General features: G+C 50.6%; 1 protein-coding gene across 5 annotated transcripts in view; it reads right to left on the bottom strand.

Annotated features, from left to right (window-relative positions):
• The window catches only part of POU2F3 (POU class 2 homeobox 3), a 74,231-nt gene extending 48,593 nt beyond the window's left edge, over positions 1 to 25,638 (bottom strand). For 2 of the 5 annotated variants that reach the window (XM_073904029.1, XM_073904031.1), the window contains exons 1-2: positions 25,531 to 25,638; positions 19,018 to 19,086 (exon numbers count right to left, since the gene is read on the bottom strand). In XM_073904029.1, the coding sequence (XP_073760130.1) occupies positions 19,018 to 19,086; positions 25,531 to 25,558 (97 nt within the window). In that variant the 5' untranslated portion in view covers positions 25,559 to 25,638. Of the gene's footprint in view, positions 1 to 19,017; positions 19,087 to 19,335; positions 19,439 to 19,707; positions 19,876 to 25,530 lie in introns of those variants that run through there. The other 3 variants (XM_073904032.1, XM_073904033.1, XM_073904030.1) reach the window with 3 other exon arrangements.
• Between the last annotated feature and the right edge of the window lie 333 nt (positions 25,639 to 25,971).

Raw genomic sequence — 25,971 nt, 5'->3', positions numbered from 1 at the left:
GTAGGGCTAAAGAATGGGGTAATCAGAGGCAAGCTGACATGGATCTGGCAGACAGGTGATGGTGAAAGCTGAAGGACGACAGGAAGTGATAGAGGGTTTGAGCAGAGGAGTCACATGATCTGACTTCAGTGTTTAAACCTACAGTGATGAGCTGGTAGGGGGTTAGAGAGCAGGAAGCAAGACCAGTGGAGAGCCATTGCAGTGGCCCAGATGAGAAAGGGCAGCGGAGTGGAAGGGACAGCGACAGTGGAGGTGGTGAGAAAAGCCTGGATTTAGAATATTCAATTGATAGCCGACGGGACTGGCTGATGGATGGGAGGTGCGGTGCAGGGAAAGAGAGGAATCAAGGAGGATTTCTAGGGTTTGGCCTTTCTCGATGGAATAATCGGTGGTGCCATTCCCAGAGATGGGGGTGACTCAGGGAAGGGCAGGCTGGGGGTAGAACGTCGAAAGCTGTTTTTGAAGGAGGTAAGTTTGAGATGCCAATGAGATATCTCAGGAGAGGCAGGGAAGTGAGTTTGGACTCAGGAGAAGTGTGAGGTCAGACGTATAACCTGGGTAGTTATCCGCCTATAGGTGGCATTTAAAGCCACAGGATTCAGTGAGGTTACAAAGGAACTGAGTCCAGATGAAGAAGAAAGAAGAGTCAAGGCTGGACTGATGAGGAGGAGCCAGCGAAGGAGACAGAGAAAGAGTGGGCCCTCGAGGAGGAGGAAGACCAGGCAAGGATGGTGACTGGGTGGTAAAAAGGGGAAGATGTTTCCAGAAGGAGGTATTAATACAGCGAGAGAAACAGTGGAGGGTCAAAACAGTTTGACTTGGAGGAGGTCATCAGCTTTGTGGACAATTAAAGAAGGTCTTTGCTTTTGATTTCTGTGAATGCAATTATCATGTTGTTTATGAGATCCACAAAATGGAAAAGATGAGCAAGCAGGATTCAGAGTTTAATTTTAAATCTCACCAGCCAACAAAATTAACAATTTCTCTTGCCTAGAAGTTTTTCCATGGCCCTTCTCAAGAGGCCTCTTATCATGAGGATGCACCTGCTGCTCTTGGAGCCTAGTGAGGACATTTCTCCTTCTCATCAAATTCATTCTTACCTGCATTGGTATCTGTACCTAATCTTCCTTGAAACCCAGCCTAAGTGAATGAGGTACCTGGTTGGCCAGGACCTCCCAAGGAGACTGGCCCCATGACACGCCAACAGAGTCGAGAGTGCCCTATAGCTCAGTGCTGGGCATTTAGGAAGGGCTCAGCTCCCCAAAGCCATTCCAGTTCTGATTCTGATTCCACTGCTAATGGTCTAGATTGAGAGATGACTGGTGAGCCGTTCCTGGGACTCAATTTATTCATCTTTGACACAGTGAGGTAGGTGATCCTCTTTCAGGGAGAAATGAGAGGATGCGATCGATTATTATATTAGGTGAAATCCTGGTCCACGATCATCAGAGACTTACTTTATACCCCTTTGCAATGCGCTGTGGAGAAGCAGCAAGGGTGTACTTGGAAACAGTCCTGGACTTGAAGTTGGAGAACTGAGGTTCAAGGCTTGGCTCCATCACTCCCAGGCTGTGTGAGTTTGATCAAGGCAGGCAGCTCCAGAGGCTTCAGGCTTCTCAATGGCAAAATAAGGTCATAATTCCCGTTCTACCCACTTTCCAGGATTATAGTAAAGCTCAAAGGAGAGAAAGCTGGTGACCATGCTTTGTGCACTGGGAGGCACTCCCCAGTTGTAGAGCTGGGCTCCAGACATCCTGGGCCATTCCCCTATCCAGGCTGAGCCTGGTCTTATGTTAGGGACTTTGCATGGGCTGTGCCCTTCTCTCCCTAGAAAATACACACTCATCCTCTAAGACTAATGCCACATCCTCCATGAAACTTACCCAAAGCAAAATATGGGATTTTCTCTGTGTTTCCATACCTCTTATTTATAACTTTTATTGTACATACCACATTTTTTAGACCCAGTGGTTCATGTGTTTGTTTCTTTCATGGAATCATGAGCTCCTAGAGGTTAGCATTATTATAAGTCTTATTCATCTTTGAACCTCAAGTGCCTAAAAGTGTCTAATATACAGTAGGTGCCAAACGACCATGTGTTTGATCCAAATTACTAAGGAACTGCTCCAAAAACCAATCTTTGATTCTGACCTGAGAAAGTCACAGGTGCCACCATCTGCCGAAACTTTGAACATATCATATTTCCAAGCCCTGGCTCCCTCTTTGGAAGGTCGCAATCACTTGCAGGAAAAACAAAGCAGGACAGACACACAGAAGGAAGAGTTGGAAGGACACTGAAGTCCAAACTCAGAGGGGAAGCACCTTGCAGAGGACACACAGCCTCAGAGAACTTGAATCAAGACCAAAGCTTGATTTCTCAACTCCTATACTCATACAGTTTTCCCAGTAAAGGCACTGCATGGGACACCTGGCTAGCTTGGTCAGTAGAGCATGTGACTCTTGATCTCGGGGTTTTGAGGTCCAGCCCCATGTTGGGCCTAGAGCTTACATTAAAAAAAAAAAAAAAGGCACTGCATCCAATGGCCGACACAGAGAAACCAAGGGTTTGGCTTTGATCAACAGCTTAGGTAAATAAATGTTGATCGAATTTGGAAGTGATTCAAAGCAGAGAGGGAGATGAATACAGAAAACTGGATGAGAGAATCAGGATTAGAAAATATTTTGGCATGTTCTAATAGGAAGCCAAAACCAACAAGGTAAAATGTAACAGGAATAAATGTAAGGCCCTGTACTTGGGTTAAACAAAACCAACTGTATATATAAAAGACAGGGGAGGTTGAACTGTACACTTAGAAATGGTTAAGATGGTAAATTTTATGTTTAAATTTAATGGTTTATATTTAATTTTTATGTTATGTGGTTTGTTTTTTTTTTTTACCTCAACAAAAATGAAACAGACAAAAAGTAAACTAGGGACTTTTTTTTTTTAATTAGGGAATACTGTTTTAACAAATATGCTAGCCCAGAAATCCGCTTTTCTACTTTATGTTGGGTAGTCCACTAAAGTAGTCAAATTGCACAAAGTTATACCCAACTAGAAGACTATCTGCTACTTATGACCCAGCAATCCTACTTCTGGGTATATCTCCAAAGTAAATGAAAACAATGCTATTAAGGAGATATCTGCACCCCCACATTCACTGTGGCGATATTCACAACAGCCAAGATATTGACACAACCCGTGTCCATTGATGGATGGATAGATAAAGATGTTGTTTATTTAAACACACACACACACACACACACACACACAGGGGTGCCTGGGTGGTTCAGTCGGTTAAGCGTCTGCCTTCGGCTCAGGTCATGATCCCAGGGTCCTGGGATCGAGCCCCACGTCAGGCTCTCTGTTTGGCTGGGAGTTTGTTTCTCCCTCTCTCTCTGCACCCCCCTCACTCATGCTCTCTCTCAAATAAATAAATAAATACATAAAATCTTAAAACACATGCACACACACTGGAATATTATTCAGCCATGAGAAAAATGGAAATCCTGCCACTTGTGACAACATGGATGGATCTTGTGGGTATTACGCTAAGTGAAATAAGACAGAAAAATACAAATACTGCGTGGTATCACTTACATGTGGAATCTCAAAGAAAATTTTTTTAAAAAAAGTCAAACTCATAGAAACAGAGCGTGAGAGAGTAGAAAAGTGGTTGCCAGAGGCTGAGGGGGTCGGGGGATAGGAAGAGGTTGGTAAAAGCGTACAAACTTTCAGCTGTAAGATGAATAAAGTCTGAGGATATCATATAGAGCACAGTGACTATAGTTGATAGGACTCGACTGTATAAGGGACATTTGCTGAGGAGAACTGAAAGGTTCTCTCACATACAAAAAAAGGTAAATAGGTGAGGTGACGGACGTGATAATTAACCAGATGGAGGGGATCATTTCCCAGCGTACACACATATCAAATCACCATGATGTACGCTGTGAATCTCTTACAATTTTATTTATCACTTGCACATCAATAAAGCTGAAAAAAACCCCCCACACTACGTGCTATACTTGGAAGCCTCATAAAAAGCTTTTTCAACAATACCAATACCCAATTTCAGACTACAGTAGCAATAATCGTAGAGGATACATATGGTGACTAGGAATTCAAGCATGCAGAGTGTCAGGCATTTCGCCACCAAAATGTCTGTCCTCTGTATGTTACATTTTGAGAGAGGCTGAATCTCCTAAAGAAATCAGATATGTCTCCCCTGCCAAAAAATAAAAACAAAAAGGAAGGAAGAGTTCTCATTTCTGTTTGTTGGCAGACATTATTTGGAAATAAACCTTGCGAGGAGGGGGCGTGAGGGGAGGCTGGCTTTGGAGTATCCCATGTAGAAAAGAAACCACAGAAAAGGAGATTTTTGAGCTGGCCAAAGCTCAGTATTAGCCCAAGTGTGTTGCATGTGTGTGGTGTAGCTGCTTAAAAAGCTAAGGCGGTCCCGTTCATTAATGGACATGCAGATCAAAGCAGATCCCTGACTGAGAGCGTTGTGCCCAGTACAGGGCGTCAGTTTGAAAAAGGGATGAACTGGGCTGATGAACCGGGCTGCCGAGCATGAGGTCCAAGATGGTAAGGGGCCCAGATGTCACACCAGACGAGGAAAGGAGATTTAGCCTAGAGATGACAACACTTGTCTTTACATAAAAACTTCTTCATGGCATTGCCATGAGAATTAAATGAGAAATTCATTTTAAGTATAATAATGGTATTGTAGTTAAGAAGGAAAAGGTCCTTCTGTTTTACAGATGCATCCTTGCCATATTTAGGATGGAAATGTTGCAATGTCTAGAATTTATAAGAAAATATTCCAGCAGCAGGAAGAGCAGAAATGTGATGGTTGTTGAGAGTAGGCAATGAGTGTATGGGGGCTCATTGTATTTGCCTCTGTTGTCATGTGTGTTTGAAAATGTCCACAAGGGAAAGCTGAAAAGAAAATAAAAAGGGATTTCAGAAACAAATGGATGAAGCAAATATGGTGAGATGTTGACAGTTACCAAATCCAGGTGATGGGTATATGGCTGTTCATGAACTGTTTTCTATGTTTTCCATACGTCTGAGTTTTTGCAAAATAAAAAATTCTAAAAAACAATTCAATGAGGGAACATTGGAAAGCACTTGGCATGGTGCCTGGTGCATAGTAAGTGCTTAAATAAATATCAGTGGACCTTTCCTTCCTCTCCAAATATTGGCATGGAAGTGAACCAAGCTTAGCCTGAAGCAGCAAAGAGCAGAGCAGGGCCACTGGTGAAGCTGCTGGAAAGCAGGCTTCATTGCAGTGGGAGGAAGAATTTTGTGAAATGTGGATGTGTTCAGCAGTGAAACAAATTTCACATCGTCAGAGCTCCCCATTGCTAGGAGCATTCAGCCAGGGGCTGCTTGTTCTCAGGGATGTTACAGAACTGGTTTTGGAATCGAGGGACAATTTGATGGCATCAAGAGGGGGATTTCAGGGAACATCTAAAATTCCTTCCATCTCTGAAGTCTTTCCATTCAATGCAGCTGGTTGAAATGCACCAAGGTTTTTTCTCCCCTCCCAGAAACTGGTCCCTGTCAGCAGCCTAGGCACAGTGAGGCACAAGAAGGACCAAAGAGCTCTTCTTACCATTTCCCTCTGTCCTGTTTGTTCTGCACACAAATAAAAGATAAGGACATAGAAGGCAGGGCGAGGGCAGACAGGGCTCGAGAAGGAAGCTTTAGAATCCCCCATTTGGAGGTCTTGGGGGCAAATGGGTGAGATCTATGCCAAGCTGGAAGGGCCACCCACTAGGGTCTCTCCAGCTTCTTTGTGTTCTCATGGCCCCTTGGCAATCTCTGAGCCGTGAGGCTTCCAGAAAGAAAGCAGGAGGAGAGCCAACACCTTGAAACCCTGGCTCATAAGCCTGGGGGAGACCTCAGGAGATCATCGGGGCAAGTTCCCTGCCTTTGGGAAGATTAAGCATTATTATTCACCCCGTTTCACAGATGAGGAGACTGAGTCTCACTCAGATTAGGTGATGGGTATAACCTATCAGGACCCCGGGGGGGCCCCCACAACAGACAGTAGGAGACACACTAGTCCTCTGAGCAGCAGAGCCTGCTGATTTGCATAGCTTTGGCAGCACCGGGATGTGAGTTTGCCTGGGGAGCAATTCTCTGGGTGAGGGGGGTGGAAGCACAGGAATGGAGAACTGTCCAAGCAGGATTTTTCACTTCTGCCTGGTAAACAGTGCGGAGTGCTCGGCAATGGGGCTGAACCTCTCCCAATTCTGGACTGCTTCTCTTCTCACCAGCTCCGCACCCAGTATAACCCAGTAAGACTTCCAGTGCCACTTTCTGACCACTTGGCAGCTGGTGGGCACTTCCTGGGTGAGCCATGCTTAAAGCTCCCAGGACCCTGGAAACACTCCTGGGCGCCGGCTACCAGAGCAAACCAGGAGAGACTTCCTGGCACAGTCACTTAAACCAGTCAAAGCAGTTGTTTTCCAGGACCCCACAGACACCATGCCTACCTTTTCTGTTACTTGAGATTCCTCCAAGGAACTGGCAGTGTTGCCTAATGGTCAGAGTTCTGTACAGAGAACACCCGGGAAACTGAGCTCGAGGGTTACTTCAAAGGCTGTTTTACGCTGGACTTGGGGCAAGTGGCTTAACCTCCGTAGCCTTCAATTTCCCTTAAATATTAAAACAAAAAAGTTTCTGTCTGCATTCCTGCCACCTCCTTCACAGGGGCAAGGAAATGCCCAGGAGGACCCCCTGAAGACCCCTGAAGAACGGGACGCAGGACCTGGGATGGAGAGGGGAAAGAGCCCTAGCTTAGGTCGTGGGGGGCAGGGTCTGGCTCCCAGCTCTCCACTAGTCTGTGTCCTCAGGCAAGTCACCTTACCTCGGGGGCTGTAGACAGCAAATGCAGACATGCACATGGGAGCAAGCCATGTCCAGGGAGGTATCACGAACGCATCACTGCACCCTCTTCCTTGTTAGAACAAGGGACCTTAGAAGGTCCCTGCTTCGGCGACCACCACCGATGGTCAGAATGAGCTCTCCTGAAGAAACCCATTTACCACCCCAGGACAGGGTGATCTCTCAGGTTCCCTTGACCTCTGACCATGTATGGAGTTGGGAATTTTCATGATTTAAAGCTTCTTCCTCTCTACCCTAAGGTAGAGCAAGTCTCTTCAGGGATTCCTCATGACATGGCCCAGGTCCTCATGAGGACCTGACTGACGCCTTTTCTCCACACACACACACACACACACACACACACACACACACACACGCACGCACACACACACACAAACCCCCTTGTGAGATTGAACCCTGAAGGCTTGCTCTCTGGTCCCTTCCCACAGATCAGGAGCCTGGGGCCGAGCCACAGTGGACACAAGGGGCTCCATGGCACCCCTTGGCTGGAAGAGAAGCCCAGCGTCCTCCCAGCTCCCTCTGCCATCTGTCATGATGTTCTTTGACAAACGAAAGGCTCCTCACACGGTCTTCTCACTGTTTAGGCCTGACAATCCCCACTGCTTCTCAGCCTGAGCTATATAGATGGGACTCCCCGGGGCTCCCCCTACAGTGCCTCCTCACCTTCTGCTGGCCCAAAGTGCGCAGCACCATCAGAGGCCACACAGAAGGAATATCCGGGCAGATGCACCAAGTTCCAGAAAAACAGGCCAGGGACTCGGTCCCTGCGGCAAGGAATGCGGCCAGAAGAGCCAGGTCCCCGCCAAAGTCTCAACTCATAGTCCCCTGAGCCTGGAAAACAAGAAAAATCCAACTCCAAAGGAAGAACTCTGTTAGTAAGTCCAGGGTTCTGGGTTGCACAGATGAGCGCATCTCAGAGAAGCACCTTGCCTGTGATTTTTCTATCAGGAGTATTAAATGCTCAAGAGGACTAGAGACTCCCAATGCTATCCCCGCCATTTACAGGGAAGGAAACAGTCCCAGAGAGGACAAGTGATGAGCTAAAGGTCATACAGGTAACAAGCGGCACAGCAGGAACTACTCCCCAGAGCTCAATGCCCAGACTTGACCCTGCACGACACCCGTGGGGGTTCCTTAAAGGCTGACTCCGGACCAGCACCACTCTGCCCTTGGCCCAGCCTGGGGAAGGAAGAGGTTCAAAGAGGTTCAAGGTCAGTCGGAGACGGAGCAGCTCTACCCTAGCCCTCTTCCCTGCGCAGAGTGAAGCTGGCTGAGAAGAGCAGGAGGAGATGCCTGGGAGGGCCACGTGGCTGGGCTCTGGCTCTCCGGTGGGCGCACACATGACCTTGGGCGGCTCAGAGGGGCCCACGAGTAGAAAGCAAGCTCAGACAGGAGATGCTCTCTCACACTTGCAGAACAACTCACACGTCCAAAAGCCGCCACAGGTAGGCTCTCATTTCATTCCTTCCTCACAGCTTGTTCTACAGACAAGGAAACAGAGGCTGGGTCCCGGCACCAGCACTGGGCGGTGGGGGGGGGAGGGTGGTGTCGGAGGGGGAAGGGGAAGGAACTTGGATCTCAAGTTCTGGCTCCAGGGCCGGTGCCCTTGCCAATGCACATTGATCACAGTGCACTGGGTTTGCTTCTCTACTGTGCTGTGCATTTCCAACTCCAGTTCGTATGTGGTCCCCACCCCACCTGCCTGTGAGGTCTACAGGGCTGGAATGACAGGACTCCTGTTTCACCAGTGACTAGAGGCTCAGAGAGGGTGGGGCTTGTTATAGGTCACACAGCCCACTGCAGAGCCCAAACCCCACCACGCTTCTCTCTGCTTTTCCCTCTTGTAGAGTAAGGTGGTCCTCCCCTCTGGGGGCTGCAGGGGCCACCTCTGACGGAAGGGTTCTGGGGAGAGAGAGGAGAGGCTTAATCCAAGGAAAGAACAAAACAGAAACAAAGGACAGAGGATAGTGCCTCTGGGGTGGGGGGAAAGTGTTCCTAAAGAAACCCTCTCTCACATCCCCACTGTGACCTTGGGAAAGTCATTCCCCTTCTCTGACCCCAGTCTCTCCCCCCATAAAACGGGAGAATAGGACTAGATCAGAGCATTTTCAAACATTTTGGCAGCAGAACACTGTTTTCAAATAATAAGGAATAATTAGTAGCTGACATTTATTGAGCATTTACTACGCACCAAGCTCTGTAGTAAACATTTTATACACATGCAGCATTTAATCCTTATAACCACCCTATGAGTAGGTGCTCTTATTATCCCCATTTCACAGATGAGGAAAGGAGGCTCAGAGGGGTTCATCAACCTGCCCAAGGTTCCTGATTAGCAAATCACTGAGCAGAAGCTCAAGCCCACGTCCGTCCACCAGGCAAGGCTGTCCGTACTACACCACGCCATCTCCAAATGAAGCCTCACATGTGGTTGCTGTAGAAACTCGAAGGAAGTAAAGGACCTTTAGATTTTCCAGAACTAGCAATGTCCCCTAATCTCATTAAACCTGGCCTGTGCCTTAACACTGGATCCTGGGGGAAGGGGGTCTCTCCACCTGCCCCCTCCCCTTCTTCTGGTCATTTCTCTATTTTCTGAGAAGTAAAGACAGGCTTGAGTCAGGATCCACATAAGGAGCCCTCAGGGGTGGAGGTGACTGGCCCCTCTAGCCCTCTAGCCAGGCAGGTGCTCAGTGGGGTGACTACTTAGCTAGGGCTGCTCCTGGGCCCTTCCCTGAAGCAGGCTTCCCACTCCCAAATACAAATAGCTACAACAGCATGTTGGCCAAAGTGAATGAGTTCACAGGCAGGTCTACTCAGGAGACAGCCTATATTACTAATCGAGGTTCCCTGGATCGGCTGTTGAGTCCCTGCCCCACTCTGTGGACACTTGATGCTTCTGATACTAATACCAGCAAACAACATTACTCTATGGCAGGCACTGAGGTAAGTGTGTTTAAGTTAAATATTGACCCGTTCGATCCTTACAGCAACCTCATGAGATAGGTACAATTATTATCCCCATTTTACAGACTAGGGAACTGAGCAGGGAACCATTAAGTAACTAGCCCAAGGTCATAACTAGTAAGCAGAGAAGCTGGGATTCACATACAGACTCTGGCTCCAGAGTCTATGCTCCTCGTGACTGCACCTTGGTGAGCTGGGGGCAGGGGTGCAGCAATTCACATCATTCCAAGCGTCTTACAAATAATTTTAGAGACCCTCAAGGTCACACCCATCATCCAATGCACATGCTCAGGCCCAAGGATGGGAAGCGATTGCCTAAGAGCACAGGTGGGTGGTAGAGGCTAGAATCCGTCTGTCCTCACATCTCCTCAGCCAACCAAGAAAGTACAGATTGTTTTTCCAATTTCATGGGTAGAAAAACTGAGATGACCCAGTCTGTGGTCACCAGAGGGAGGTAGGCTCGAGTCCAGAGGTAGATCACACTCAACGGTTGCTCTGAGCTCAAGTATCCTCAGGACATGGAGGGGTAAACTGAGTCCAGGGGCAGGAGGGGGACGTACCCAGTTCTCCCAGGAGGCAAAGGCCACTAGCACCCAGCCCAGCCTGACCTTTGTCACCTCTCCCGCCGCCTGTGGAGGCAGGGGTGGGAGGGAGTCAGCCCAGTGCTGCCTCCCTTTGATAACTTTGAGCCTGGGGCAGACAAGTGCCAGCCGGCTTCACCCCCTTTGTCCGAGCTTCCCTCCTCAAGAAAACCTTAATCATCCTCATTTGAATTTCAAATGACCTCTCCCCTCTCCCCCTCCCCGCCCCAACAGGCTTTGAGGCAGGGATATGGAAATTCACCCTGCAGTATGGAAATCATAGCCCTATGCAAATCAGGTGCCAAGACCCCATCGTCATAGCAACCACTGGGTTTCCTCTCCTTTCGGCACCTCTCTGGGCTCTCTGGCTTGCTCCTCTTCCCAGCTGGAGCAGGTGAGGGAGTGGGGTGGGCAAGCCCCCTGCCAGCGGCCTCGCTGCGGCCCACAGCAGACAGGTGGGGCACCCCTAACTAAGGTGACCAGTGGAGCCCAGACCTGCCAGCCCACCTGCATGCTTTCCTGGCGCAAATCTGGACCGGACCCAGTCTACCCAAGCAAGGCCAGCCGCTGTGTTTTTTCCTGGCCAGGGTTAATCCAAGGATGGGCTAGGTGGTGTTGGGGAAGTTCTGGAGTCTGGAGGACACAGAAAGGCCCCCAAAGGAGGTGGCGGAAGGAGGGAGACCTAGGCGGCTTCCATGGCACCATGGTAGGAGATGAAAAGCCCAGCATGGAACCTGTATGTAAAATGCCATGCAAATTAACACCTATTATTTTTTGAGTCAACTGCACTGGTGCTTTTTGGGAGATGCCTGTAGCTCAGTTTCCCATGCTCCTGGCTTGGCACAAAGGCCTGCCTTCCCTGAGTCTCCCAGGGCCCTCCTGTTACCCCAGAAGTGCCCCCACCCCAGTGAGCACCAGCCCACGGAGGAGGCAGGAGGGGACAGAAACGTCAATGGCTTAAGTCCCTGGAAATGAAACTTACCACCTCATTGTCTGAGCCCGCCCAGCCCAGCCAAACCCCCGGGGCTCCAGTGAGGGCGGACCAGCCCTAGCTGGGGTGACCTAAGGCAGCTTCCCTTGTAAGGACATTCAGCTCTGATCTCCCCCCCTCTCCTCCCAAAGCTGCTTCTCTCTCTCGGCAACTTTTCCTAAGGATGGGTGATTCCAGGCAAAGCCCTTCCCAGGGGAGGTGTTTCAACACGGGGCCCCCACTAGCAAATGCTGGCCTGAGACTCTGACATCGGGTTTCCCGGGTTCCCAAATCCCTGCCCAGGATCCCCAGGCTGCCTTTGAAAGAGCAGCCTCTGCCAGGTGGGAAGACTGCCAGTGGATGCACCCCCATGGGCCAGAGGGCTTGGAGGTGGAGATTTTGTGAGTGCGAGTGTGTAAGTGGGTCTGTCTGTGGGCTGGGAGCGGTGATGGGGATCCGAGGGGCAAGGTGGGACTGCATTTCAGTCGCCTGGACTTGGGCTGCTCTTCAAGCCCCTAAAACACATTCTACTTTGGTAGCTCCTTTCTCTTTAAATTCTTTTTCCACTTGGTCAGCACTTTTCCACACCAGGTGTTCTTTGCCCTAATTGTTTCTTGAGGAAGAGGGTGGACCCAAGAGACCAAAAGCATTTACTCACACCTGGGGGGGTGGGCTATAAATGTGGAGTGCCTTAATGAAGGGCTGAGGCCCAGCAAGCGGCAGTGGTCTGAGTCTCCCACTCTGTGTGTGTGCCGGGGGTGGGGGGTGTCATGCACCCCTGCCCGCAGAGGACAGCCTGGGACCCACCTCTCCTGCTGGATCTCTCTAGCATCACACCCACTATACCCACAGTGGGAGGGGAGGAATGTGAAGAAGGTCATAAGATATACCCAAGGTCGGAAGTACCCATTGCTCACAGCATGCCAAAGGACAGGGACATTCTGACACCAATGACAACTCTAAGACAGGGCCCCTCAGTGTGTGCTCCAACGGCCAGGGCTGCTCTGCGAACTGTTTGTGAAAGTCTGAGACCCGATAATACAAACACAGAGAGTGAACTTAGAAATGTTAGTAGAGTCCCCAGCATGTGATGAGTGGGCTCTCCCTGTTGCCGGTAGGTATGGACTAGCTCGAACGCGTGTGGCGGGTATGACCTGCTGTCCTGCGCGGTGGGACCACATGCTGGTCTGGACAGACAGAAGCGGAACAGCTGGTCCTTTACCCCAGCTTGTTGGAGAGGCGGTGCCCCCTAAGGAATGCCCACCGATGAAACAACACAGATGGTAAAAGACAGCACATGGATGCCCCCCACTGGGCTCCCTCTCATTGTCCCCTCTTAGGTTGAAGAGAAAGGAGGTCCACGTTCTTCTGGGGGCTGCAAAGATGGAGGCAAGGGTAGTGGGGAGCCACTTCCTTCAAGAGACGTCCAAAAGTTGGAAGGGCCGGTGCCAGGCAGGACTGGCCCAGTCACCCATGGCTCATCTGGGCAGCACGATGCTGCCTTGTTTGCCCTGGGGGCTTGGGTTTGGGAATCATGGATGAGCAACAGTCTGTGAGTGGTAAGGCTGGTACAGGTGAGAGTAGCTGTGGAAGCTGTTTTGTTTGCGAGGGTTCTCTGATTGCTAGGGGCAGACCGTCAATTCCAGACACCACAGGCTGCTCTCCCGAGATTTCTGGCACATAGAGCCATGGTATGAAGCCTGGGGAGTGAGTTAGTACCGTCTAATCTCCCTGGCACAGAAACTGGAAACACTCTGATTTAGAAGGCTCTAACAAGAGGCAACAGGCTTATGCTGGGGGTCTCAGGCAAGAGATGAGAACGACTTCTAGGCACTGAAGATTGTATCCTACAAGAAGAGGGGGCCAAGAGAAATTGTGGGGTTAGCTTTTCTTAAGGAAAATATCTCTAAGACCAGGAGATTCCTTCATTTTCCAGAGATCGTTTTGAAATGTCTCCAAAGGAAGAGAGAGGCATAGACAAGAATCCCTACAACCTCAGAGTCCTTACACCATCAAGAATTCGTATCAGTCCCCGCCCCCCTCCCTGGACACTTGGAAGGGCTGTGGCTTCATTTTCCTCTTCAAGAGAGGTGAGGGGCAGAGCAGGTAGAGAGGGAGTGCAGGACCAGGGTCAGCAAGTGCAAATCCTAGAGACCACTAGTCCATCCCCTTCTAGCACCCTCCTCCCCCTATTACAATGAGGAAATTCAAGTCTAGGCCACAGGTAGACATGTCCCACGTGGCTCAGTGACAGAGCGTTGTCTTGCCTCCTGAATGTTTCTGATAATTATCAACCTAACGATGGATTGTATTTGTACAGTGGGGCACCCTTTGCGAAGCACATTCATACCCACTCTGTCATTTAATCATGAAAGGGGTGGGTGTGTGTGCACGTGTACCTCATTTAGAAAGGGCTAGGAATAGGAGACTCTTCTTCACCTCCCCCCACCCCGCCAAGTACTTCCTAGATTTCTGCTGTCCTCTCTGTCTTGGAAAGAATAGTTTTATTCCATAAATATTTGGACTGAAAGCCATACACATCTCTAAAAGACTTCTGCCTGTTTCTGCCTAGAACCTCACTTCTTGGCTGTGATGAAACATAGTTTCTTTACCCTTGGCTTTTCTTCCTGAGGACTCAGTAGGGTGGAGATGGTGAGGAATGAATTGGTTGAGAAGGACTTTCTAGTCTTGGGTCAGTTACTCATTCTTCCTGTGGGACCTTATGAGAGGCACTAGCCTATCTGTACTCCCTACATGGTCATGCCCATTCCTTCCTAAACCCATGTTGGAAGTTCTCAGGTGAAGGGCAAAAGGGTCCCCAGACAGCTAAGATGCCTTGGCGGTCCTTCTGGAGGGTGGGGCCGGTGTTAGCCATTCTGCCCCACTGACGGGACAACTGAGGGTGGAGAGGAGCTGCAGGAATGGACAACTGACAAAGCTCAGCCCCTCCCTCATCTCTAGCTCCCGGTCCTCCCCTGGCTCTCCTCACAGAATTCTTCCTTCCCATATCTCTGAGCAGGACAAGGGTGCCAAGGAATTTGCTCTACTATCATCTCGGTTTGCAGTGTCACCCCAGTGTCCCGTCAAAGGGTTGGGGGCGGGGGGAGACTGGTGCCTTACTGAGGCTGGCTCAGGATGGAGCCAGAAGGAGAAAATTCCTTCTGAGGTTAGATTCTCACCCTCTCCATTTCACCAGAGTTCCTGCTTTTCCCCAGGAAGCATGTTTTGGCCCCAGATAAGGCTTCCGCCTCTTGGACTAAATCAACCCACCTTCCAGGGGTTCGGCTTCCCTCCAGCCCTGTTGGCCGGTGCCCCCTCCCTAATCTTGGGACCTCTCCTGATGCTACCAGTCTCCTGTGTCCTCTCTCACTGGCTCCTTGTGTTGGTCCCCAGTTTTCCCACCACCATCTTTGGGCAGAAAGTCACTAGAAAGACGCAGGTTTAACTCTATCATTTGCTAGGTGTGGGATCTTGGGAAAATCAGCCTCAAATCCCTCATCTTCAAAGTGGGATGATACCATCTACCCACAGAACTGTTGGAAAGGCCAAACGCATTGGGTGTTTGAATGTGCTCTTTTAGACACAAGTGGCACTGTCATCCCTTCCGCCATGAATTCCTGTGATAGAAGGGAAAGCCTCTTGAGGACATGGACTGTTTCTTCATCTTCTTGAGCCCAGGGTCTACCCTAGCGTGCTCCTTGGATGTTGGTTACGGGACTACCAGCTAGTGTTGGAGAGGAGGATCAGAGGTAAATGGAGCAAGGAGGCTGTCGGTGTCCAAGGGGACACAGAGAAGGCAACTGGAAAAAAGGGACTAGGGAGGGGCTGAGGGAGATGCGGTAGAGAGGGAGGGCTTAGCTCTGGGGAAGCCTTTACACAAATGCACGACGTGGAAAGTGATGGCAGAGAATTTGGAAAAGCAGAACGTGTACGCTGTTTTCAAGATTCAGCTCCCAGAGATTATCCAGCTCAAATCCAAAGGTCCCGGTGTGGAAACACTTGCCTAGTAATCTGGGCAGAGATGTAATGGCAGAGCCAAGATAAGAATCCAGAGGAGTCAGGCCCAAGTTTGGTTCCCGGTTCAAAGCTGTACAACCCTGGGCAAGTCAGTTTCTCATTCTTTTGCCACAGTTTCCTCCTTGATAAAAACAGGGATCGTAAGAATGAAATGAGATGATGCACGTGAAATCCTAGGCACACATCCATGTGCCCAGGTACGGGGAAGAGGCTGCGTGAACGTGGCTGGACTTTCTCTCCCTTAACCCATGCCCAGCGTGTCTGTCCTCTGCTCTGTTTGAGGCTAGTCTGTGACCCGTGTGGTCAAAAGTCACAGGGTTAGCTGTGTGAGTGCTTGGGGTTTGTTAGTTACAGACGCGGGGGCTTTCGAAATGTGGGTAAGCCTGCATATGCTTATCAACCACTCAGTTGAGAACAGGGAAAGAAAATGTTGTCAGTCTCAAGAATGAAGGAAAAATAACAGGGACATAAAAGAAAGGATAGAAAAGCTGATGATTCAGAAATCTAGAAACTTGGCTCCAGTCCTCTGGGTGGGGGGGAGGGGGTAAGGGTGTTGGGAAGGGGGACTGAACAGGGGATCAGGAGTTTTTCTGGACTCTAGTGCTGCCACAAAGACACTCGGAGGCCTTGGGCAGTTAGTTCATCCTCTGTCCGTGCCTCAGCTCCTTATAAGCAGGAGGAAAGGGAAGAATGAATGAGCTGCCTGCCAGGTCTCTGCCAGCCAGGAGATCTGTGTCTGGACCTGAGAACGCCCTCCTTCGCAGTCCTAGCCTGTGTGGATGGGGAAATGACTTCCCTTTCCCAGCTCCCAGCCCTTGTGCCCCTTGGGGATTTCACACAACACAGAAGGTGCTCTTAGGGAGCTGGGGGTTTCTAGGTCACCTTTTGTTTGTAGTTCCTTTAAAACTCAGAGACAAACCACCCCCTAATTCACGCACTGCTGGGAAGGGGGATCTGCCTTTTAAAAATCCAAAGGAAGCCATTTAACCAAGTTGGTAACCATTGTGACTCATAATAAGCTTTTCTCTGTAAAAAAAAAAAAAATGAGTCAGAATGACTTTCCAGGAAGTTTGGTTACTTTAATTAGCTACCTCTTTTTTCTTGCCCTTAAAAACATACAGTAATTTGATGATCACCTAAGTATGGATGCTACCAGCCACGGCGCTGAGTCCCTAGAAGTGAAGAATCTAGGGGTGGAGAAGTTCCAGACAGCACAGAGCATGGACTTCTTGGTCTCCTTGGAGTTGAGGAAGACCCACACAGAATCCTTTCTTGAATGGGAAACGAGAAAAACCAGCCTCTGGGGCTGACCCACTTGGCCGCAGTGAACAGGAAAAGGGCATTATCCCAGCTACCGAGGGCCCCCAAGTGCTTAGCAGCGATGCTCCTGTAAACTACAGAATCACAGGATCTTGAAGATGTCATTAGACGGGATGATGTTCACAGCTGCATCGTGTCAGGCAGTGTGCTAAGGGCTCTAAACGTCACCTCAGCTACATTAATTAACCCCCCTCTACAGAAGAGAAAAGGCTAAACTAACTTAGCAGATTGTACAACTGGTGAGCAGCTAAGCTGCGATTTTAAATCCATACCCTTCGAAGATCATCTGTTCCTGCCTCCGAAGGAGGCAAAGTGGCTGGGATAAGGTCACATACGGAACTGGGAGTAGCTCTGGGATGGCACTCATTCCCAAAGTGCTAGTTTATGTCTGGATTCTTTCTCCTTCAACTTAGTCTATACATAGCTCCCAGAGTTCCAGATAGGAGGCCAGAACATGAGCAGATCATCTCTTAACACCTTCATCTTCCTAACCCCCACCCAGGATCTGAACTCGCTCTCTCTCCTGGCTCACCTTTTAGGGTTCCATGTAGCTCCTTCCCACTCCCAACACGGTTACCCTGACTCGGTCGCTTAACTAGTCACAGAACGCCCGTGCCAGCCAGCCTGCTAAGTGTGGTCTTCTTCCCACATAGGCACTCTCCTAGCTGTGTCCCCACACACCTGAGGTAATAGACCTGGCCCAGGTGGACAGAACTGGCTCCAGCCAGCCTGCTACCAGGAAAGGGCAATCCAGCTTCTCCTGATAGTGGATTCTGGAGTCTGAGTCTTCTCCAGGGAAGAGTGTCAGAGCCGAGACTGCCTATCCCTCTCCAGCTGAGCTGATTTTCTTTTCTTTTTTTAACAATTTTATTTATTTATTTTGAGATGGAGAGACAGAGAGCGAGTGAGCAGGGGGAGGGGCAGAGGCAGAGGGAGAGAGAGTATCCCAAGCAGACTCCACACTGAGTGCTGGGCCCAACGCAGGGCTCAGTCCCACAACCCTGAGATCAAGACCTGAGCCGAAATCAAGGGTCAGATGCCTCACCGACTGAGCCCCCCAGGCACCCCCAGCTGAACTGATTTTAAAACCTTGCTCCTGTTCTTCGGGTTGGAGGAAATTTTCTTCTCAACTGGGGAGAACAAGTGCCCCCCCCTCCACAGACCCTCAGTAAAACACACTCAGCAATTAAGTCAATTGAAAAATGAGGGCAACTGGCCCGGAGTCTCCCAGCTCAGCTCTCCCTACTCACAAAGAAAAACACAGAACCTACGGCTCTAACATGTATTGCTACCTGTGCAATAGGGTTGTTTTAATATTAAATTGGGGGGCAGAAAAGTTTATGGTAAGTGTATCCTGAAGATGCCCTCCACAGAACCCCCAATTATCTTGCCCCTGACCCAGGCCTCAAGAATGGGATTAGACTGCACCTGAAGACTTGGGAAAAGAGTTTAGCTCTGGGGGACATTGATTCTCTTCCACTTCTAATTTCTACATCTCTAATGATCCAGATGAAAGACTAATTGAGGTCTTGTTGGAAGGCTATTAAAGTTATTTGGTGGTGTTACAATTTATACTCATGTTTCTTTAAGTTCTTTTTAATTATATGGAGCTTTCAAAGCAAAGCTTGGACTACGGAGTTAAAAGCAGAGAGCTATGAAACTTTCTTCTCAATTCTTTCCTGCCCTCTTTCTCTTCTTTACAAAGCAAAGTCATCTTCCAGGCACCGAGCCTTTCTTTCTGGGTCTATTTACCACCCACATGCATGTAATTTGGAAGAGGAAGACTTGCGCACGGGCCTCTTTGGCTGGTTCCTTGAGTAGGCCTGTTGAGAAATCTGGGGTTAAAAGGCCTTGGTCCCCATCTACTGAAGACACACAGTGCTTTCCATCAGTCAGAGCGGCTAGGACCACAGCCTGCTGCTTCCACGGGTGTTGGAATGGCACATCAAGAAGTTGATCTCCCTAACTTTCCTGTTTCCATTTTGTTTTTCAGGATCTGGCCCTTTCCTAGCCTAGTTCCAGGGATTTTTGTCCCCCTCTAGACCAAGATCTACTGTTCAAAGCCTCCAGGGTCACATCCTATGTCTCTAAGGGAATTCCTTCATTGCCTAAAACCCAGCTTTGGGGTTTGATTGGCTGAAAGACTGAGCAAGACAAGATACCGCATTGTTCCATGCTGATTTGCAACAACGCGCTCCCACCCGTGCTTTCTTGTTTCATTCCCCAGAAGAGAAGACCCTTACCTGTCTCCACCTGGCTGAGGGCACTGCGAGCATCCGTGGAATCTGCCACATCCCCACTCATCTTGATATCTGCAGGGAAAACACAACTGATTTTAATAACAGGTCACAATTTTTCTTGCTATGACATATGTGGCTTTAACTAAACAGCAAAGATGAATGTGTAATTACAACAACCATCAGACTTTCAAATTCCTGATTCCCGAACATACAACCATTAGAATATTCATAAGCTCAGGGCACAAATCTCCTCCTCCCAGGCTTGCCTCCTTCCCCTAGCCTTTCTTTTCCCCTTCTCTGCGCTACTGTGGGATCTCTCACCTTTTGCATCATTCATTGTCACTTCCTTCGATCACCAGGCTCAGTTGGTAAAAATTTAACAAGGGGAGGGGTACGGCGAGGTGCGGGAGAATGCTTCCCATTTTCAATCCTCATTGCCTTTGGGATTTGGAGGATTTATTATTATTTTTTAAGTTAGCATAAGAAATATCCTTCTCCCCTCCCCCGCCCCCGGAATAACCCTACCCTGGGAGGTAAGAGTACCCTTGAACCCAGGCTTGTCCTTCTCACCTTTCTTGCCCAATTCCTGCCCTTGTTCTCTGTCTGGTTCTCAGTGGTCAGTCCACTGTCTGGGGATCAAATCCTAGCTCCTGTGTGGCCCTCCGGAGATCTTTCTCCTCTGGGGATCCTTACCTTCTTTCCTACTCCTTCAACGTGCTCAGGGAGAAAGGGATGGTGGGCGGGTCAGTGCCCTGCAGAGAGAGAATACCTACACCAGGCCCGGTCTCAGCCCCCTAGTGCTGCTGGTCCGGCCTCGCTGCCCTGCTTCATTTCAATAAATTAAACATTTACCCCTAACAGACAGCTGCCACAACCTAAGAGGTCCCTAAGTCTCCTCCAGGATCAGCAGAGAGAAGCAAAGAGGCAACTTTGAACTAACTCACTCTCTCAGCTCCTCTCCTTATTAAACCACCCAAATACTGAAGCCGTTAAAGACAGAAGAATATTTTATTCAAATCGCCTTGACCCCCCCAACCACCACCCCCATCCTCTTCTCTGGGGCAGCACTTTAACTCTTTCAAACCAGATAAAGTCTTGGTGAGGCAATTTGCATACCCGGCTCCCCAGCCAATCCCAGTTAAGCATGCAGCCTTAATTTGCATCAGGTAATCAGGCAGTTGGCAGGTCTGGAGATGATCAGGATGAGGGAAAAGGGTGGACCTCCGCCCCAGGAAAAGCGGGAAAAGCGGGGAGAAACCTACATACTTTTTTTTTTTTTTTTTTTTTTTTTTTAGGGCAATGATGTGTGTGGCTCTGGCAGAGATTTAAATTATGGCCCCTGGGGGTGTAGTGACTGCAGTGCGGGAGAGGTGACTGCCATGTCAAGCAAGACAGAGACAGGTTCAGAGGCTCTCCAGCTCTTCGAACACCCCAGAAGCAGAGGATGGAAAAAGCGACTATGGGAGCCACTGTGTTTTGAGGAATATTTCTGATACCCACCCAAGTGATGACTCCCAGGTAAATACTTGGAGCTCCATGTCCCGCACAGTCACAGACCACTAGGGGAGACCTTGCAACCACACCTCACCACGTGTCCCACTGTGCTACATTTAGGAAGACGTTTCTTGAGCCTAACCTAAGTCCTTCCTGCTGTAGTTTGAAACTTTCTGTATAGTCAGTCATGTGTGAATATGCAGAACTAGTGTGGGTCACCTGGACACATCTGCAAAGGGCTTCAGCTGTTGCTTACCTTTTGCTCCTATGGAGAAATGGGCTTTGCTCTGTACGACCCCTGGAGCTGGGCACGGCCTAACACAGATTTGCTCAGCTCCCGCTTCCCCCATAGGGATTCTTCAACGGTGCTGAGGAAAAAGGCAGAGACTGGCCCCTCAGTTTTCTAAACGGCCTCAGTAGCATCTAGAGTGGCCTCAGAGCATTGGTTTTGGTGGCCAACAGACCTCGATTTAATCCCAACGCCATGGCTAACTATCAGGGGACCCTGGCCACATATTTGAACCTCAGTTTTCTCATCTAAAAATTGGGAATAATGAGGGGGTCCTGGGTGGCTCAGTCGGTTAAGCATCTGCCTTTGGCTCAGGTCATGATCCCGGGGTCGCTCCCTGCTCAGTGGGAAGCCTGCTTCTCTCTCTCCCTCTGTCTACTGCTTCCCCTGCTTGTGCTCGCTTTTTCTGTCAAATAAATAAATAAAATATTTTTTAAAAATAAATTTAAAAATTAAAAATTGGGAATAACGATACTTCCTGAGTTCTTTTAAGGAGCAAACAGAATACTGAATGAAAACCGCCTGGCTCATTTCCTGGTGCAAAGTAAGCTCTCAATAGAAGAATGAACTAAACAGATACTTAGGCTTCTCTGTTAGTTCCCTTCTGCCATAACAAGAAATAGCTTTGGTTTTCTGTCTCAGTGCTATCATAATTTGTCTTTTACCTGGGAAGCCATAGGCATTCTCCAAATTCTGACTTCATGAGGGAAGAGCTCATGGGGACAGTATGGGTTTAAGAGCAGTAAGGCTGGGATGATGACCAGATTCTCAAATCAAGTTATTTCAAATTCCTGACATTTAAGAAGGGTAACTGTTTAGCTAAACCACAATTTCATGCCTGTAACCCAGACTCCCTTCTGACACCCTTTCCCTGCATTGCCTTTAAATATAGCCAAAAGCCATCCCTCACTCAGCCTTTGAATTAGCTTAAAAGGTACTCCTAATCATGTCTAAAAATGACTTTTGAAGGAGGCAAAGGCCCATACTCTGCCAGGACAGCTTCTCCTTTGATGTACCCATTATGGGATCGACATGGTGACTCCCTGGGATTGGACAGGGATTGGAGCCTGAATGGCGGGGCAGGCTGTGATGATCTATAGAAGCTCTTCATGAGTCCCACAGGATGCTAAGACACTGAGAACCAGTTCTTGTGGGTAGGAGGCTGAGGCTGATGGGTGGGACGAACTCTTGGGTCTCAGCCTAAAAATGGGCCAACACCGAAACTCCCCAAGATGCCATAGCCTTTTGCCTGTCCGACAGCACTTGCCAGGGGTGAGTGAGGGAGGTGTGGGGTGGGGCTAGTCTTCTCGGCTCTTATCTCGGCAGGCAGGCGACTGAGTAGGCTCCTTGCCATCACTCCCTTCCCTGGGGAGGCCTAGCTGCTCTGTGTAAGATCCCAGGTACCAGACACAGACCCTCATCTGCCTCACTGGCACCATCACACTCTGAAGCTGGGGCAAGACCTGCTGACCTTGCCCTCCCTGTGCCTTGGCATGACCCAGGAGCAGCCCCTCTTCGTACATCTGTGTACAGGATGTGTGTGTGAGCCTGAAGGACAAAAGTCCGAGAGGAAGCGTCTCCCCCAGGCTGCAGGCTGAGTGTCCACAGTGTGCTGAACCCCCAGGTCCAGGCTATGCCGGGGCCGGGGGTGGGGAGAAGCAGGGAGCCTACCCTTCTCTCTCCTACCGTCCATCTCTATCTCTCTGAAGGGACTGGAGCTCCCTCCTGACTTCTTCCTCATATGCTCACCAATGGGGGCACTTCTACCAGTAGGAAACCAAGGGGCCCACCAGTCCTACTTCTGAGCTAGTCATGAGTCCAACTGTCTCCTGGAATAGACTTCTGTCACTTCTTTAAGATGAAGCCACTTCCTCTCACAATAAGACCTTCCAACCCAAATGGCGTTCCTGAGCTGTAACTGGTATCAGTCTGTGAGACTTGATCCCAACCTTGATAGGCAACTGTGAGGAGAAAGACAGAAAAAGAGCTGCCCTGGGGCCAACCAGGTGTTCCCCAACGGCCAGTTTCCCACTGTTTTCCTCTGTTTGTTTCCCTCCCCAGCTGTCTGTCTGACTCTTGTCTACCCCTTTGCCTGTTTTTGACCCGGGAAGTAGGGAGGCCCCCCCCACACCTTGGCTGGGGTGCCCCTGTGTCTGGTGACCTCATGCCTGCTCAGGTGTTCATGCTCCTGGAGAGAAATGCTCTATAAAGTACAAAGTGCCCAGACCCCAGGCCGACCTGAATCATGGCTTGCACCCAGGTCATCGAAGTGGAAAGACGGGCCGACTCGGGGGCCACAGAGCTAGTGGACCTGAGTGCGGGACCCGGCGCGAGCCTGTGCCCTATTTTGTGTGCTCTTTTCCTCACCCAAACTGTTCCAGTAAAATCAGTTGAGGAGGAGTCCCCAAGGGCCCAGGACTGGAAATTCACAGAGAAAGTGCTGTTTGTGAAGAAACAGCAAGACACAGAATTACTGTGGGGCGTGGGGTGGGGTGAGGGGAGGTAAGACTCAGAAGAGACCAAATTTCCACCAAGAGGATCCTGGACTGAGAGACCCTAGAGAGGGACCTGTAATGAGACACTCCACAGAGGGACCCTCCACTGCAGGGCCCACACTGAAAGACCCCACAGGATGACTTCAGACTGAAAAGCCCGAGAAGACCCAGCAAGGAGAACCCTCATGTGGAGACCCAGTCAGAGAGATCCACAGAAAGTCCCAAGCTGAGAGATCCCTCTGAGGTGCCACTAAAGGGGAACCAGACACCACTGAGGGGCTAAAACTGAGAGCGCCCTCAGGGTGGTGGTACAGGCCGACTAAAGCAGTGGGCTGGGGAGGGGCAGGAGGTAAACGTGAACCGCTGAGTCAGGCAACCCACCCAAGGTAGATGGGAACCGTATCTTGGGTTTAGCTCGATCTCCCCTTTTGCATTTGGAGCGAGGAGATGGTGAGGGAGGCGTCAGCCTGGAGCTTCCTCCGAGGCTAGGGTGTGGGGGGGGGGGGCTTGGCCCTCTCAAAGCTCTCCTCTCTGCCAGATCTTCTTAGCCCCTAGGCATTTCCCTGCTGGGTCCCAGCTGTCCCACCTCCTCCCACTTCCCCTAGAGCCAGGAGCCTCCAGGAGACAATGAAGTGGAAAACCCCTAGGAAGTCTCTGATCTTGTCCCGAAAGAACTTCCCACTGAGGGCCCACCTTTCTGAGGTCTTGCTCCCATTCCAGCCTAGGCCTTCTTGATGGGAAGTGAAGTGGGGAGAGCAGGAGAACAAGCCCCCAGGAATGCCCAGCTCCATGTTGGCGCCACAGGGTCTGGAAACAGACTTTCTCCAGATATTGGATGACACACAGCTGGATGCTTTCTTTGGCCTCACCTGGCCCTCTCTGGCATGTCCTGGCACCTGGGGATCCACGCAGAGTCAAGATCTCTCTGTGAGCCTGACTTTCATTCAGCCCTGCCAGGACCGTGTTTGGGGAACTTGGGGACCCTGGGTCTCCTCATGCACCTGCTGCTGCCTGTTTTCAGGATTGGTGGGACCCAGGAAGGGCCAAAGCCTCCAGACTGCTCTGTTCCTTGGGGTGGGTCTGGAAAATTGCCTCTGCTCACTCTTCCTCCCTACTCCTCCAGAAAGGAGAGCAGGTACACAATTCCCATCGACAGCCCTGAAATCCTAAATAAAAGTTATGTGGTGCCGCCCTCCCTCTATGAGAGGCAAACTGCTGGTTTGAAATGGCCAAATCAGTTTTAGCCTTCTACACCTTGAGTCTGTTCTCCACTCAAACCCTCAGACCTCTGGAAGGCCCACCCTAACATCAAACGTGACCATTCAGGATCACCAGCACCTGCCCCAGCCCATCTGTGGAAGGATGGATCAGCAGGGTGAGTGGAGGGGCCTCGGTTCACGCCATGCCCACACACCATTCACATAGGGGAAAGTGACTCCTGGAAAAGCATTTGCATCTCCTAGCTTCCTTCCCCTGAAGAAAGGGGGGCTTGGTATCTGAATCCATGGAACAGAGGGCGGACCTCTCACCAGCCCCTCTGAGACACAGAAATGGAGGCATCTATAGTACCACCAGTATCCACAGAGCCTGTGGGTAGGCACCCCATCACACGTGGGGTCTGCTCCACCTTCCCCCCCACACACACGAGGACAGTAGACTCATCTCTTGATACACAGGGACACATGTTTCCACAAGCCCTAATCAATACATTGCACCTGCCCCAGGTGTGTCTCTGTAATTGCCAGGCCCCACTCGCTTCTCCTAGCGCCCCCCCCCACCAGACCTTACAAATGCCCACTCTGCCTCCACTTCACATAAAGGACCGAGACACAAAACACGGAACATGTGGATACAAGTATTTTCCTCACTTGTGCACTCCCAGGTCCACACCCCTGGCTGAGTGAGTGAACCACCCTTCTGCGATCAGTGAACAGAACAACTTCAGCCAGACTACAACAGCTCAGCACGCCCAAGTCCCACACATCTGCCACTCTCCAGATTGGAGGCTTCAGAAGCCCTCCCACCCCTTACCCCCGTAGTCCCCACCTCCATTCTTTTCCAGGGTCCCCCAACATCCACCTACCCACGCCGCCCGCCCCTGGGTGACCCGCTACCCACACTGCCCTCTCCTGGTTGCTGGGAGAGCGGACACCCGCCCCCCCAAGAACGGTGCCCCTCTCCTTCGCCCCTTCGCCCCTTCTCTGACACCTGTCAGCGCTCACTCCCTCCGCCCCTCACCTGTGTGCATGGGCTCCAGATTCACCATCCTGCCCCAGGCGGGGCCAAAGCCAGCGCCCCCCCAGGCCCCTCGCGACTGCCCCAGCCGGGCCCCCTGGGAAGCCAGGGTCTCCTTCCTCCCGCCCCTGGCCGCCGCCGCCGCCGCCGTGGACGCCGCTGCCGGGGCCGTCGCCGCCGCTGTCGCGCGCTCCGCTGCTCCCGCCCGGGCAGCGCTCGGCACGGCCAGGATTGCCACACTCCCCAGGTGAGCACGCGGCGCGGCGCGGGGCGGGGGCCGCCGGCCACGCCCCCCTGGCAGGGCCCCCGCGCCTGGCCCCGGGCCCATGCAAACCAGCGATTTGCATACGGGGAGCTGGGGACCTGGGGAGGGGGACAGGGGCTGCTGCTGCCGGGGCGGGTCCCCACCCTGCGGAACACCTGTCCGCTCTAACCTGGCCGGGC

Source organism: Callorhinus ursinus, unplaced genomic scaffold (assembly GCF_003265705.2).
Source record: "Callorhinus ursinus isolate GAN/ISIS: 27379988/994484 unplaced genomic scaffold, GSC_fseal_2.0 scaffold19, whole genome shotgun sequence".
Lineage (NCBI taxonomy): Eukaryota > Metazoa > Chordata > Mammalia > Carnivora > Otariidae > Callorhinus > Callorhinus ursinus.
Note: the sequence above shows the minus strand (reverse complement) of the source record. Positions and strands in the feature narration are given on the sequence as shown.